Below are 16,803 nucleotides of genomic sequence, written 5' to 3' on the forward strand. Positions count from 1 at the left end.
GGAAAAACGCGCATAAAAAATTGACATCATTTCATGACATATCATTGACTTGCCATTGGTCGAGGTAATATTTTTTAAATATCCAACTTCACACGGACTGTTTGGACAAGGCCGTCACTCCTTACACAATTTAGTACCAAGACTCACAGAAATACATTTCCTAAGGACAAATCCTGCAGCTGGGAAGAAATCAAAGTCTCAAAGGAGGTGTGCAGTTTGTGCCTAATATGGGAAATAGTTGATTATTCAGGAGCAGTTCCAAATTTCTGAATGTATTACCAACAAGCTTAAATAATTCCATTTTCCTTTTCTCGAATTAAATTTTTATTAAAATACTAAAAGAAAAACATGAAACTACTGCCACTTACAATGTTATAGTTATAAAATATAAGTGGCTATAGCTGCTAACTATAAATTCTGGAAAGTAAACAATTTTCAAAGTGTAAAATTATTTAAAAAATCAAAAAAATCATACATTGATACAAAACATACAACATGTAATTCCACAGATAACTTTTATCACACTCCTTCTCAAAATGGCAAGATACAATTAATTTGCATGTCTATAAAGAAATCTTATCCCGCCCTAAATACATAGACAAAATCTTTCATATACACTGATATAATTTTGTCCAGAGTGATTTCCTACCGTGGCTTTCTTAAGGAAAATAGAGCAGGAACTCCATTATAAAGTCCACACACCACTTGAAAACATGACATGATGGCTTAATACTTTTTTGATATACAATCCCTTCAGCAAATCGAAAGGTTTTCACATGTAACACATCATCAAATATGGATGAAAATCCACTGAAATGGACACTTCTCAACTTGAAATGCCTTAATGAAAGCTCATTAAACCTAGCAATGATACATAGGATGAAAAATATTTACAATGCCTTCAAAAGAAATCTTTCCGATTTGAAAAAGAATGACTGTGTCCCCTAAATATAAGGCATTCTTCGGAATGAAATATTCTTGATTAAGGAATCAAGAAAGTGAGTGATACCGAAAAAGATGATTTTGACTATGGACATTAATACCAACTGCAAACACCTTCAGATTAAAAATTATGAAGAATATAAAAAACGACGTTAAATGATTAAAAAAGAATAAAATTTCATTCCAAGAGCAGTGACATAGATAACTAGGAACCTAGAGCACATTTAAGAACACACATAAAAACTGCACATTAAAAGATACCTGCCACTCAAATTTAAACCAGTCATTATCAAAACATGCTGAACTACAATGCAAAGCATTCTCCTAAAGCAAAAATGCCCCTGAATTATTTCATTTAACCAATGATGAACGATTAGTATTCAAATAAATGCTGCTTTTCCTTGCTCAATGAAATACATCAACAATGGAGCCCACCACACATGATTTCAAAAGCACAGTAATACTAAATACTGAGGTGGATTTAAAAACCCCATCACATCTCTTTTGTCAGAAATGAAGTTCTGTAGATTTATTATTATTTAGTGACACAAAATTTGATACACCTATATTCAATAATGGAGTTAGTCATGATTTAATTACACTTTTCCCTATAAAGACATTTCAGTTTATTAGAAGGAAATTGTAAAATTTTAAAATCCCTCTAACTATGAATAATGAGCACCATTAATCATGGGCCAACTGATAGACATAGGGCCGACTCCTTAGTAATCATGGCTGAATTTGCTTCCTCCAACACAATTAACAACACCATCACAATGAAAGTGCTGCTATTCAATGGGTGTATAAATGATAAATGCAGTACAAATATGAAATGAATGCCTAGCAAATATTTCAACGATAACACCATTTAAAAAATTATCATTCCTACATTTCTTCCCATCATTCCAGCAACATCACAGCAGAAATAAAAGCTACTACCACGGTGGTAGCAACCAAACTTCTCCATGCCATTAAGTACCCAACATAGGGCTACCGGTACCATTTTAAGAGATCCCAGAAAGACTAGCAAGATGAAGGTTTGCATTTCTTCGAAAACCATGATCCAGCGACAAGTCGAGCCACCAGCGGCATTACAGGGCGCTCAAGCGCCGACACCAGCGGAAAAGGAAAGACCTGCCGCACGAGAGATCTCAACGGCTCCGGTACAGACCACCAAAACTTTCTGATCACCTTCTGGCATGCTGAGCTCTGAGCACCCTCACTCTGAACTAGCCTTGAGGATGTCACGTGAGGCACGATGGCTCTACCAGGTTGGACCACTCGACGGCGGCCAACCCTATGTTGGCATCAACTGGTGGTGACCAACTCGGGAGGCAAGTGGCCGGAGTCACCCAGCAGATGCAACACCACACGCCCACTCGGCTTGATGCTCAGCCACGTGATGCTGGCATTGTTAAGAGACAACCGTAACCACGCTTCAGGAGGAAACTGAAGAGCCCTGTCAACAACAGATTGAATAGACACGATCATTAGATCAACCAAATGCAGAAGTATTTTCACAAAGAGTAAGGGATACAGCCTTAAACAGTTACTAAAATGAATGAGAGAGTCAAAACCAGCACAATGCAAAGCAATACGATCAGGGTTGTTACACGATTCCCAGATTCACATTACTTTTGCCCTCATCAAAATCTCCATGGCCCCTGACTTTTTCCCCACCCGCCTTTCAATCACTACATTAAATTCTTCCTTGGCCCAGACAACCACAGCCAAGTTCACCGCAATTTAAGTTATCCCAGGCATTACCCATCGCAGTTCTTAAGGGTTATTCAAGTAGTTCACATTGAGGGCAAATTTTCAATGAGAGAAATATGGCAGAGCTGAGAGTGGAGCAGAGGAATTTTGAATATGTTTAGCCAATTCCGGGGTGATACAGTGGAAGTTCTACACACTGAAATACAAGATAGCTGCACTTTTCCACAATTATTAAATGCATACAAGGCATTTCAACCCACAGAACCATCATATCCCCACTGTATATGTTTATCACCCCTTACCTCAAACTTGTTTAATCCTCCCCCACCTTTTCCTTAAATGTATAAATATGATCTTCTGATGTACTGTGGTGTCTTTTACCAGATAATGGCTCTCTGAGCCAAAATGTATCATATGCATTAAATAATTATGGAAACTTACCACTAGTTTCCATCTCAATTGAGCTATTTCCTTCTAGAATTTCGTGGAGGTAAGAAAACAAAGAAAGTACTTGATGATACAGTATATAAAATGCTATGCAATGTATGTTTTCACAAACTTCATTTTCCTTAACAATTAAAATGGTTTCATATGGAATTAATCCATCTCCGCTGACAAATTCACCATTTTTTTTCTGTGGTGACTACTTTGACAGCCATGGCATAAAATTTCCCTAATGTCTTGGGACAAAAATCTGTCTTATGCCTGATTTCCCTGAACTGTAACAACCCTGATAATGTAAAGCCAAGAAAGCAATGCTATGTAATGGGATGAGAAGCCACAGATGACAATTAACATGCTTAGAGGTGGTCTCATGAACCATTCACGAATAAGAGCAAACAATAAAGCCAAAGACAACCAATCTCACCACAGATCACTCACCTACACACAAAGTATCGGATTACATTGGCGTGGCAGACAAATATCTCAAAGCTGTCCTTTTCTTGAGTTGGAGGAGCTCTGTGAAAGTATTTTCGGAAAGCAGCTTCAATCCTAGCACCATCTTCATAGAACTGCTGGCAGTGATAAAGTTAAGATTAGTTTAGTACTGCACATGATGGACCGAAAATTTCCAATAATATTCCGCTAACATTATCAAATAGATCTGAAACTCCATATTAACAAATGCATCAATGAGTAACTCAATGAAGGTTATGAGATCCCTAAGCAACAATACACAAATGCGTCAAGGGTCAGACAGCCAAAAGGGAGTGAGACTTGATAGCAACGCCAAGCTGTACGAAAATTTTACAGAGACATCCCAGGGACAACTCAGTATCCCCCTCTCAACTTATCGAAAAGGCTCCCAAGGCTCCACATGCAACTTCATCATGTACTAGCATCCATTCATTCAAAAATGCATGTCCTTCAACAAAATCTCAGAAAGACCAGCTATTGTAGAATAGAAAATGTAGTGTTTCCATAGGATAAAAAAGAGAAGACTCTGAATTCGATCTACTTTTGAGAAACAGTTACCCAGCATAAAATAATTGCTTTCATGAAATTTAAAAAATATGCATTCAATGCATGAATGTATAGTCTCAGACAGAAAAATATTAAAACCCAGGAGCTGAAAATTTAAGTCCCAAATCAACGCTCAATTGGCAGTGCCACTGCACCATGCCACGGCTGTAAGGAACGACAAACACTCCAAGCATCGAGCGAGGTTGAAATGGTTTCCGAACTCTATGAAGAATCATATTTCGACCCCCTTCCCCCTTTCCTCCCATCAGTCGAACAAAAACCATTCAATTGAGTAGCAAAGAAAAGGAAATCGGGAAGAAAATCTTCTATATATATAAAAGAAAGTCGAAAATCGTGTTAGTTAGAACACTTATAACTCGAGAACGGCTGCACCGATTTCAATGAGATTTGGTTCTTTGGATTCGTCTCAGGCGGGGTTAACATATAGGCTATTAAAAAAAGGATAATTTCACAAAAAAAATTCATCTCTTTCCTATGGACATGCTTTTAGGAGTTATAGTAACACAACAATTGATAAGTCGGTCAAAACTACAAATTAAATAATTTGTTTTGCTTTTACCACTTTAATAACTGAATTTAGTAACAATATAACATTTTAATTACTAAATATATTCAAAATATTAATTAAATTGAAATTACATTTAAAAAATTTAATTCGAGCTAATTGTAAGCCCAGCCGTGGCCAAGCTCGAGTTGACACTTCACTACCGTGTTTGTAAACAAATCTCCAAGCAATTGTTGACAAACGGTAATGTCCGTGTTCCTGTCGAGGAATCGAGTAGTTTTAACTCATTTCCTTGGAATGATTGCAAATTAGTTTCAGTGAGCTCATCAACAAAGAGTTCCAGAATATGATTGATCACCAAAAGAATCAAAGATGGTTGATTTAGCGAGCAAGAACGAAGATGCGGATGACTAAAACGAGGTAAATTCAAATAGTTCGTACCCTGCATGAATTCGAATCTTTTAAATGTGTAACAAACGAAGACAAAATCACCAACTACCTATCTGAATATTTTAAGTCCTTGGACATACCTAGCTTACCAAGGCACGATTTACAGAAAAATGTAGTTTCTGTGTTCATGATCTTTCGAAGCCTAAACCAACCATAACTATCCAACGGAACGTGTTTGGTGATTAAAATAATTGGTAATGAATGTGATTCACGCAACTTACTCAAAGAAAAATTCAAAGGTGAGGAAGTCCTTATTCCGAAGATTCCATTATCTCAACTCATATGCCCTTTTGAGATTAAACGTATTCAATTTCCAATTCGTGTTGCATTCGTGATAACGATTAAAAAATCGCATGGTCAGTCTTTCAGTTTTTGTGTTGTTTGTGCTCATGTGCTAATGAAAACTCATGATTTTCTCATGGTCAATTTAACGTGCTATGTTCACGAGTCGATAAACCATCCTCTGTATTTCTTCCTTCGCTTCAAGTGCGTAGCTAGGATAGGGGGTTTTGGGCGCAGCTAATACCACGGGTCTGTAGGGTATAGAAAACTCGCTAAGGTAAGCGGGAAGTGTGGGGGCACTTCCCCCAGATATTTTTTAAGATAAATGGTTCAAAATAGTGGGTTTTGCATCTGTGCGAATAGTTAAATATGTTTTGTTTGTTAGTCATCCGTCCCCCTAATATTAATAACAAAATCTTTCATAAAAAAATTCTCTAAGCTCTGGGGGGGGGGGGGGGGGGTTATCCCCCAAAACCTCCCCTCGCTGCGTCACTGCTTTGCTTCGCTATATTTATTTAGCTTCATCCGCTTCATCTTGCGACTGATAACAAAACAAAAACTGTTGTTTATCAGAAGGTGCTTGACGCAAGAAAGTAAACCCGAATGTGTAGAGCTCACCGTGGTGCGTTTACGCATGCAGTACGTTTACGCAGTGCATTTTTTTCAAACAGAGATACTAAAACTGGCGCGCCTTAAGTCATTTAATGCGAATGCTGCCTCATAGGGGCTCTTCTTGCACGATTTTGAGCATCAGTCAAGCGTCGGTCTGGGGTTGTGTCAACCTCCCCCCTGAATGGGCCAAGTGTATGCAACAGACTTGGACCTAAAAACATTTTTTTACAGCTAATAACGCAAATAGCCAACAACTGAATGCGTATAATTTTTATTTCATGAACTGCTTTATTAAACCACAATGCCCAAAATTTCTTAAGCTAAAACGTAAGAAAATTTGCTGAAAAATATCCGCGTAGACGTGCTCCGATCCACCCTATATAGATTCAATAAAGAAAATTTCCTTCTGACAAGCAATTTTGGTACTGATTTACATAGTTTTATTGAATATGTAGCCTTATTTCATTATAATAAATTAAACATGATTAAAAACGATACAGACGCTCTTGATTTATAAATGGTGTAAGTAAACTTTAAGTTCATTGATTGTTAGGCGATACGAAGTTCGCCGGGTCAGCTAGTATTACTATAAATGAAAATATCAATGTAAAAACCAGCATTTCCATTTCAACAACACAGAGAGAAGAAAATAAACCATCCTGCCTCAGCCCAAGGCCTGACGTATAAATGTTAACAGGTAAAAGAATGCTGCTCCAAAAGAATCACGTCAGCAACTTTCACTGCAAACCAGTTGACTTGAGTGTGACCGGTTGCAACCAACTACTGAGATTATCTATTTTCCCATAACTTCTTCATTAACTTTTTGATGTCCCACAATACATTTGACAGCTGTCAATCGGTCATTTTTGCTGCCTCCTTAATTACACACCCACCAAAAAAAAAACAATTAACTACTATCACTGGCATTGCATTGCCATCTCTGGATCAGACTGTATATGTATGTACTATAAAATTCAACTTGACTAACATTATTTTTTTTCGATTCAACACTAACTAGTTGAAAACCAGTTTATTTAGGCCTACACATTAGTGGCTACCTTTTTACATGTGTATGTGATGTGTCACCCAATGATTGCAAGCTCTACTGGTTAGCAACTGGAGTTTCAAAACAGTCGACCTGAGAGCCTCAGATAACCGTAAAATGAGTTAAATGGACAAAGAAGACTTGATTACAAATGGCTTTGAACTAGATATATAGCCTAGCAAAGTTTTGACACTGTAAATTTCAATCTACAAAGATTAAATGTGTGGCGAAACGCCTTATTTGTATTTTTGTTTTGTTAAGTGGTTTAAATTTTATTTATATTTTTCCATGTAAGATAAATGTGGTATCAAGGGTATTGTCTTACAATTCAAAATTTGTGCCTCGTTGAACAAGTGAGAGATGAAAAAAAAAAAGAATTTAGTTCGCTCAGTCCCCGCTAACGTCGTCAGTTTACATGTGCGTTGCAGACGACGTTAGTGCGGTGAACGCTGGGTAGGGGAAGAATGGATAAAAGGCCGTGCACGGGAGAGCACAGGTCTCAGAAAAACAACGAACAAGTCAGCAGAGAACAGAACGGAGAGAACAAGGTGACGCACGCTACGGCTAAAACGCACCCGAGAAGGCTGAGGGCTGTGATTAAGCGGAAAGAAGGTTCCGGATCGCCGAGGGGTCGAATTTTGGAAGAAGCACTGGCCACGTGTAGCAGACACAATAAGCCGGCTGCTGGCCCGAGTGGCTTCTGGTCTCGATCCCCGCCACCGAGTGAACGAGTAAGCTTATACGCCCCTATTTCCCTTCTAGTGCAACTGATATTTGCCAAAGTAGTGTGTCCCTTAAAAGAAACCAGTGAGTGTTTCGTGCTCTCTCTCCCCATCTCTCGTCTGAAGAAGAGGAACGATAAGTGATTAGTGTCAATTTCTCATTGTTTTCTCATTGGTTCACGAGTGTTGATTTCATCATTGTAAAATATTTAAATCGCCTCTAAGACTAAAACATGGCTTTTGTGCTACAAAGGCGTTACTGAAATATGCGCAAATTCATTGTATGATTTATTGTATGTTCGATGGTTTATTAAGGGTTTCAATTTATTTGTGTTGAAGGGTATAATTTTTTTGTGTGTTTCTTTTGGAGGGGTAATTCAAATGTCGATGGGGTTATTTCATTTCATTGTATAGTAGTCGGTTCATTAAAAATCATTTATGTTAAAAGAAAAAGAACCGGAAAGAAATTTATTTAAGGTAGCGATTCTTCTGCCCCCCACCTATTTTACTGCCTTAATAGCAAAGCCAACGGCGCTGGTCGCCCGAAATCTCAGAACCCTAAAAATTTCTTTCGTGTTGTCCCGTTTTTGCTTCCCACTCGTCCTAACGGGTAGCAGAGGAAAGGAGGCGGGACCGGCACAAATGATAGTTGACCTAATACATTACTAGAATGGAACTCACTGATTTTATTTACGAATGGCACAATCTAGGAACACCAAACACCAAATGATACCAACAATTTGAGAGGAAATAATCAAATGCCAAACCACCAAGGAAATCACAAGATATGGACAAAGAAGAGTTTGAATGATGTATTCTGGGGGAGAAGCCAAAATGGATTATCAAAAGAGTTAGATAATCCATCCATGATCATCCTAAGCTTAGCTTCACTGTAACACTTCCTCTGTATCTTCCGAAATTCTCGTTTCTCAAACATTAGAGGTAAAAAAGGAAGAACATAGAACTAAAATAGAGGGAAAGGAGGGGATGAATGGAGCGACTGGCCTGGGAAGTGATAATTAAAGTCCAACAAGCAGTGAATTGAATCGTAAATGATTAATGCTTCACTCTATAGCAGAATTAAATATTATAGAAAATATAACAAATTTGTCTGCACATAGCCTGATCCCAGACTTCCCATTACCATCACACATGCAATTAGCATCCTGAGCATCTTCCCAATTCAACATACCACTGCAATATGCATGTAATCTGTCAATTTTAGCTATAGATACTACAGATATATGAGTATTGCCTTTATTTCACAGTTGCATTTATAGAAATGAGGAGGTCTTTGGAGGAAACTTGTGGGGAGGAAATAATTTGACTAGACAGCAATGATTAAGGCAAATGATTTTTCAACGGTGAATTACCCTCATTTGATGTTGACATCTTTGCACCAGTACGTGAGAGTTTAAAATGTAATTTAAGTAGGGCTATGGTTGAAATACATAGAAAAATTCAAACAAAGTATGTAATTATATTGCAAATTGCAATAAATTGCTTCCTGTACCTGCTCAATGTACATATTTGCATAGTTATCCATAACTCCATCCACAACAAATTTAACGACCAAGAAAAAATTGCATCTTATAATTAAGACATATGGTCGCTAAAAGAGGATAAAGTAAAATTGATTTCATGCTTACATGTTTCTCAGGTCGCCAGTGACCGACTGGAGGCTCTGGAGGGATAGGCGCTCCTTCCTGAATGAAGTCAGAGGATTCACACGGGACATCTGGCAGGTGCTTTTGAATTATTTGGGCTGTTTCTGTTGCCCGAGACATTGTCGAGCGGACAAGTCGAGTGAAAGGAATATTTAAATCTTTCAGGCGTTGACCAGTGAGATCTGCCTGCATTCTCCCTGCACAAAGCAAATGAAAATATAAGCATATAAATACATAAAATTTATTATGAACATCAATAATTAGCATTAATAACACTTAAACTGAATACACTAAACACAAAGAAACATCTAATACGGAAACTTTATTTACATGACAATAAAACTATTTCCACTGGCTAATATGCTACAAAACAACTCGTTTCACACATAATATGAAATACCAACTTTATCAACTTGCACCGAATTCACCTAGTCTCCAAACAATAACTATAACAGTCTATAATACTGGAATATCATATCCTTGCCGCTAACAACTTTCAAGTCCTCATCTCGTCTTAAAGTGCCCTCTGGAGTATGGTTGTTGGGACAGAAAAACCTTGATGGTCAATCAAACATAGAGACCATTTCTCATTTTCACATTTCAATGCATACAAAGTCAAGAAGCCTCCACAATTGCTTAAACTATACCTCTAAAATAGCCATCAATATACCACCACCTAATTACCAAGGCCGATAACTTCACACAACCACTTTGGGGATATAACAGTATACATATGCTAACTTAAGTGATTTTCCTCACCATGTAAGCTACCACACCAGCTCAAAGACAAAAATGAAATTTCTAACTTTAATCACTTCATTTGAGCAAGATTATTCTATTTTTAGAGCAGATCTTCATTTAATATAATGTCCAATACAATACTGATACACAAATTAAACATTACACTCCTGGAATTTCCCATTTACCCATAATCAATCAAGGTACACATGCTCTCTCAGACATTCTCATTTCCCACATTTTCAGAGCTATTACTCTCCTTCACAATTAGCTGAAATAGGAGCATGGAATGCAATCCTACAAAGTTCTCTATTGATCAAGTGAATCATGGCCAAGTAAGTTAACATCTGCCATTCAATTCCAGCAAGAGGAAGCAAAATCTCAACCAATACCATGAACCAACTCTGAAAACTAAAATATGAAGGGAATATTAAAAATTTAAAGGGACAAAGCCTCATCATCAGCAGCCACCACTCCTGGGCAAAGATGCTAAGCCGATGCTAAATTGGCAGACTTTACAGCGAGTGGATTAATGAGGCCCAGGCCAGCCTACTCCATATAGTCTGCATACCATAGGGTGGGGCACGGGCCTGCCAGCTCCCTGTGTCAAACCGACACAGATAGCTGGTGGGCCCATTCACCACCCTATGGTAAACAGACTGTATACAGCACTGAAGTCACTAAAGTCTGCACTCAAAAATGATACTGACCAATGAAAAACAGAATCAACCTCTGACCGTCAGGAGTCTCAACTCATCAATCCTTCTGAAGGTTAACCCTGCCAAGCTAAGGTCCAAAACTTGTTTACAAACAGGTCTAAGTTGAGTTTAGTCTGCTATTTGATGGGCAAATAATAAATACATAATTCTGAACATCTGGACTAAAAGGTAAACAGGAGGATTCAATTCACATAATAGACAAATTCATAGATATCATTAACTATAGTATTAACTTTCACTCCATCCAACAGATAACTGATAAGTATAACCATCGCATTTTCAGTTCCTGATCACATTTCATCCCTGCTGATAATCAGCACAATGTTGAAGCCAAATTTATGTAGTTTTTCGCCAGGTTAATAAATACAATAAATGTTTGCAATCGCAGGTATGGAAATTAAAATTACAGCACATGAAAATTCCGTAATATAAATTATGGCTCCAGCTACAATTTTCCTTATCAAACAGCATAGCTCAAATCATTGCTGGACTAGAGCATGAGAAATGATTGTATCATTCACACTTAATAATTAAGTGATGCAGTTGGCATGCTCTTCACATGTTGCACAGGATGGATCTACTTAGCCGAAAATATGTGCATCGGGGTAGCTCTAGGTGCTAAAACTCATTGAACCACGAGATTGGAGTAACGGATAAAACCACCAGCCGACGAGGATTCAAACAAGAGGATGCAAATGAAGAAATTACAGATTCCAATGTTTGTGCCATTCACATGGCCACTGAGATTTTCAAGTCCATGTCATACATTTTCTTCGGTAATTTAAGTAAAATATATGCCGACACATCTTCATAAGTTCGAGAAACATTGGGTCTTTGATACCATTCGAACTGATAAGAGGCTACAAATCGATAAAATATGCTTCACGTTTTCAAGTGAATGGAATTACACTGTTTACGTGATTTCATGCATAAAAAGCATCAAAAGGAATGAAAGGCTACGAACAAAGTAATATAACTTCACTTAACAAGCGTGTCTAAACCAGATAAGAATTTTCACGGGAGAAAAGCATTTCGCTCAGGACTGAAAAATAATTACGGGGCAGCATATGATACGAATGATAAAGCCGCTGAAAATGGGTCGAAGTTACACTACCGCCAGCATACATTTCTCAAAGGTTAAAGCAAAACGACAAATTGAAGTTCTAAAAATATACCACGCCAGTTGGAATTTTCATGAGAGCAAACAATGGCAGATAACGATATCACCAACAAACTTTCCAACCAGCCACTGAGATACATATACCTCACAAGAATACTAACTACATGGAACTCAAACAGCGTTCGCACTGAACTACGCATTCGATCAAATAGACCTCAGTCAGAGGAAGGCTAGTAAGAATACGAGAATTAGATGACCCGAATTCATAGCGGTTTGTATTTTGGCAGCACATAAAATAGAGCTTAAGAAAATTATTCCCATGGCTTCAACAACACAATGATAGTTCCTAGACCATATGTCTCTGAATCATTGCGGTGTCAAGCTGTATCTGTTGAGTTTATTTATTGAGAACGTACAATCAATTATCATATAGCATAATAATAAATAGGGCTTACCAAGCTCTGTGAGGCATTTTTCCCTATCAGTAGCTCCATTTAGGTTGTACTGACCGTGCCGAATAAGGAACAAATTCCGCACGGCAGTGGGCTGTACCTTTTCCAACTGCTCATTAACCTTATTATCGTCCTTCCCATTGGGCTTAATGAGACTTCGAGGTTCTCTTCTGTAAATAATGAATTGAATTATTATACAAAATATGCTAAAGATGCCCCGAATAGAAAAGAAAATACTAAAAACAACATACTTATCCCAGTTGTAATCCCATTTCACAGACGGGGTGTAATTAGTCGTCCAAGAAGCATGGACTCGTTTAGTTGTATTTTCCCGGAAGGCGTAATAAAATATAAGAGCTCCTCCGCAAGCACCAAGACCGGTAAACACAGATCTTAACCTTGAAAACGACGGCATGGTTGTTTCGAGAACGCCGATTGATGAACTCCACACTTACATTAGAAACAGCGCAACTGACATTCGTCTGCGCACCTCCCAACGCATGAAGATAACAAATGAACTTAAGAAAGCGAAAGTCGCGGAATATCAGCCAGTATTTAAATCGTGTTTGCAACATCAAAATCGTTGTTAGTAATTTGTCATTAAATTACATTTATTTAATCCTGAAGGCCATCATAAAATAGCTTAATACTATTTTCATTGATTCTTACAAGCGCTATTCTCTCTGATACCCTAATTAATTTTCATTATAACTAACTAATATCATGTCTACATGATAAGAATGAAATCCCATCGCGCAATTAATTATATTTCGGGGTTTTGCTTATTTTACTGAGTGTAATATGGCATCAAAAAGAGAAATACAGAGAGATAAAATGGAAAAGAATGCAAAATAAGTGGATTTCAGGGGTGGAATATTAATCGCACTTGCGTATTTCAGTGTGAGTGCTGAGACTGGCACAGGTTGATTATTTACAGGCGGCATTTTCGTTGCAACCTAAGAGTCCTATGGTTTCATATTATCATTCATTCGGAGCTATTATTTTTTTTGAAGTACTCAATATATTTGTCAAGTTTGCGTTATAAACAAAAAGCCTGGAATTAGCAAATATATCAGCTTAGAAGTTCAAGCCCAAGTACCTATTTTTGAGTGACAATTTTGAAAAAGCCTTGGAAGTCACGACTGGCCACGTATATAAAATGGCATCAATGAAATTTCAGCTCTTGCGGAGTTAATTTGTAGCAAAGTACTTACTACAATGTTGGAGCAAAAAGACCCTATCAAGCACCTCCAGCTATATGTAAACAAGCAGTTTTTTTTAATTTGGCCCAAAGTAACATGGGCCCAATTATCAATTTAAAAAATCAAATATAGCAATAATCCATGAGTTGGAGTGGTATCTAACACAAAATATCCCTTATTTGTATATAGTATATATATGTCGACAGGGACCCGTCCGCAAAGGGCGGGTGTCTGTCATGGCAGCGAGGTCGGCAAGGTCCTCGGGGTCATCAACATGCGAAATCCTTGCAGGAGACTTATCATCATCATCAGCAGCAATGAAGAAAGAAGAAAAGAAGACCAAGAAGATGGAGAAGAAGGAGTCGGCTATAAATGTAGGGACGTGGAATGTGAGGACAATGATGAGGGCTGGGAAACTAGAAAATATCAAAAGGGAAATGGAGAAAGGGATGATAGATATCTTAGGATTATCTGAAGTTAGGTGGAAGGATGGCGGGGACTACTGGAGTGATGGGTATTGGGTTTATATACAGTGGTGGGGAGGAAAGTCAATGAGGGGTAGCTTTAGTATTAAATGGGAAGATGGGCAAACATGTGGTAGGTATAGGCCCAGTAAGTGGTATGATCCTGGTGGTAGAAATTGAGGCACGACCCACCAACCTTGCGATGGTTCAAGTTTACATGCCCACAAGCAATCATAGGGAAGAAGAAGTAAATGAGGTGTATGAACAGCTTGAGGAAATGCTTGAGAGAAGCTCCAGGTAAGAAAAATCTGGCAGTGATTGGGGACTGGAATGCTTCAGTCAGGGAAGGGAGGGATGGAAAAGAAGTAGAAGAATTTGGATCAGGAATGTGGAAAGACAGGAGTGAGAAAGCTATTCATCACAAAGACATGGTTTAATCATCATAATGGATGAAGGTAAACATGGAAATGTCCAGGGGATATGGGGAGATATTAGATAGACTACATCATGGTAAGGCAGAGGTTTAGGAATACTGTGAAAAACTCACACAGCTTCCCTGCAGCAGATGTGGATTCAGACCACTACGTAGTGTTTATGAAATTCTATGTTAGATTCTAAAGACTTATGAAAATTAGGAAGCGAAGAAATGGAATGAGGAACCTCTTCAGGGGGACTAAGAAGCGAGAATTTTGGAAACTAGTGAAAAATTGCATCCGAGAGAATGAAAATACACAGACTGTAGAGGAAGGGTGGAATAAAATTAAAACTGGAGTAGTCAAAGGGACTGAGAAATCAATTGGCTACATTGACAGTGGAAGGATGAAGAAGAAGTGGATAATTGAGAAAATGATAAAAGAAATGGAAGAGAGGAGGAAGTGGAAGAACGTGGACACAGAACAGGGCAAAAGAATTTATAAGGAACTAAATAATTGATAATGACATTAAACTAAGAGGGCAAAGGAGAGTAGGTGGAATAGACAGTGTGAGGAAATGGAAAATTTCTAAATGGAAAGAGAGGCAGGCCTGTTCAATGCCAAGTCTCTAAGTACGCTAAGTCCCTAACGGGTGGCGAAAGAGGACAAGGTCGAAAATTAAGGCTAAATGCTAACTGAGCAAGAAGAGGTACAGAGTAGATGGAAGGAATCATCAAGGATTTGTATGACAGAATGAACAGGCTGGTGAGATTGACTTAAGAAGAGGCCGGGATCCTAGACTTGCAAATCAAGAGAGCTCTCAGGGATATGAGGGCTTGGGAAGCAGTAGGCATGGACAACATCCCGTGTGAGCTTCTGAAGAATCTAGGGAGGGATGGCAAGAGAAGGTTTTTTGAAATAGCACACAGCATTTTTGAGGAGGGATGTTGGCCGGAGGATTTCATGAAGACTGTTCTTATTCCGCTACCGAAAAAGAAGAAAGCTGTGGAATTCGGAGATTATAAGATTGTTACCCTAATATCACACGTAGCTAAAGTGGTACTGAGGATATTGAGCAGCCAAGTGGAGGTGAGGGTAAACAAGTATTTGGGCCGAGATCAGGTTGGTTTTAGAAAAGGAAAGTTAACTCATGATGCGATAGGGATAATGAGGTCCCTCGTGGAGAGGAACCTAGAATATGACCAGGACATGTATGCCTGTTTGGTGGATTTTGAAAAAGCATTTGATAGGGTGAACTGGATGAAGTTAATGGATATTCTCAAGAGAATAGGTGCAGATTGGAGGGATAGGCAACTCATTCGTAATCTGTATATGGCCCAGGCGCAAGTGAGGGTAGAGGATGGAGAATCTGAGTGGGCAAGCATTGGACGAGGTGTGAGGCCAAGCCTGTCCTGAATCGTCGCTTTTTTTACCTATATGCTGAGAAGATGGAAAGAGAAGCGTGGGATAAGTTGGAAGCTGGAGTAAAAGTGGGAGAAATGATGTTTAAATCAGTGAAGTTCGCAGATGATCAGGTGTTGATTAGCAAGTCAGCGAGGGGATTTCAGGCTCTGGAGGATGCGTTACACAAGCGTTGCGAGGAGTATGGGATGAGAATTAATCACAAGAAGACCAAGGTTATTCAATTTTGCAAAGCATCACAAGCAAGGAATGTAAGACTCAAGATAAAGGTGGGTGATGAAAAACTTTAGCATGTAGAGCAATTCAACTATTAAGGCATCACATTAGAGTAAAGCAAATACAGCAGTGTGAAAATAAGGTAGACAATCGCTTAAGCAAAGGAGGAATTTATGAACAGGAAAGAGCTTATGAGAGGATTGCTATGTATGAGTTTACACAAAAGGTTACTGAAGAGTCTGATATGGATTGTAGCACTTTACTGTGTAGAAACGTGGACACTTAGGAAGGAGGACGAGAGAAGACTGGAGGCATTCGAGATCTGGGTGTGGCGAAGAATGGAGAAGGTGAGGAGGACAGAGAGGAGGAGGAGCAATGAAGTGCTGGACATGGTGGTTGAGGAGAGGCAGCTTTTAGATGAGATACAGAGGAGACAGAAGGTATGGATGGAGCTAGTACTTAGCGGGGAGAGGATGTTGAAAACAGTGTGAGAAGGAGAATGATAGGTAAATGAGGGAGGGGAAGGAAAAGAATAGAATTCTTAGATAGAATGAAAGGGAGTAGGCCTTACAATGAATTGAAGAGGGAAGTGCATGATGGAAGGGGAGGCTACCGGAATTCTTCTTAAGTA

At 38.6% G+C, this 16,803-nt stretch overlaps 1 protein-coding gene across 2 annotated transcripts; it reads right to left on the reverse strand.

The window, feature by feature from the left end:
• Positions 1-445: 445 nt before the first annotated feature.
• LOC124155505 (serine/threonine-protein phosphatase PGAM5, mitochondrial) lies at positions 446-12,936 on the reverse strand. Of its 2 annotated transcripts, none has more exons than XM_046529378.1 (5): positions 12,707-12,936; positions 12,459-12,625; positions 9,409-9,623; positions 3,541-3,671; positions 446-2,401 (listed from the first exon to the last, which is right to left on the reverse strand). In XM_046529378.1, exons 1-5 carry the CDS (start codon positions 12,868-12,870, stop codon positions 2,251-2,253), a joined length of 828 nt encoding a protein of 275 aa, XP_046385334.1. In that variant the 5' UTR covers positions 12,871-12,936; the 3' UTR covers positions 446-2,250. The 2 variants fall into 2 exon arrangements, with proteins under 2 accessions (XP_046385334.1, XP_046385333.1); XM_046529377.1 differs by having other exon boundaries at positions 3,541-3,674.
• Between the last annotated feature and the right edge of the window lie 3,867 nt (positions 12,937-16,803).

Source organism: Ischnura elegans, chromosome 3 (assembly GCF_921293095.1).
Source record: "Ischnura elegans chromosome 3, ioIscEleg1.1, whole genome shotgun sequence".
Lineage (NCBI taxonomy): Eukaryota > Metazoa > Arthropoda > Insecta > Odonata > Coenagrionidae > Ischnura > Ischnura elegans.

Excerpts from the sequence above, each read along its gene's own strand:
- LOC124155505 (XM_046529377.1), bottom strand. The coding sequence starts at position 12,870 with ATGCCGTCGTTTTCAAGGTTAAGATCTGTGTTTACCGGTCTTGGTGCT. Across the intron at positions 9,624-12,458 it reads AAAATGCCTCACAGAGCTTG|GGAGAATGCAGGCAGATCTC; the intron begins GTAAGCCCTATT and ends TGCTTTGTGCAG. Across the intron at positions 2,402-3,540 it reads ATCCGATACTTTGTGTGTAG|GGCTCTTCAGTTTCCTCCTG; the intron begins GTGAGTGATCTG and ends TGTTGTTGACAG.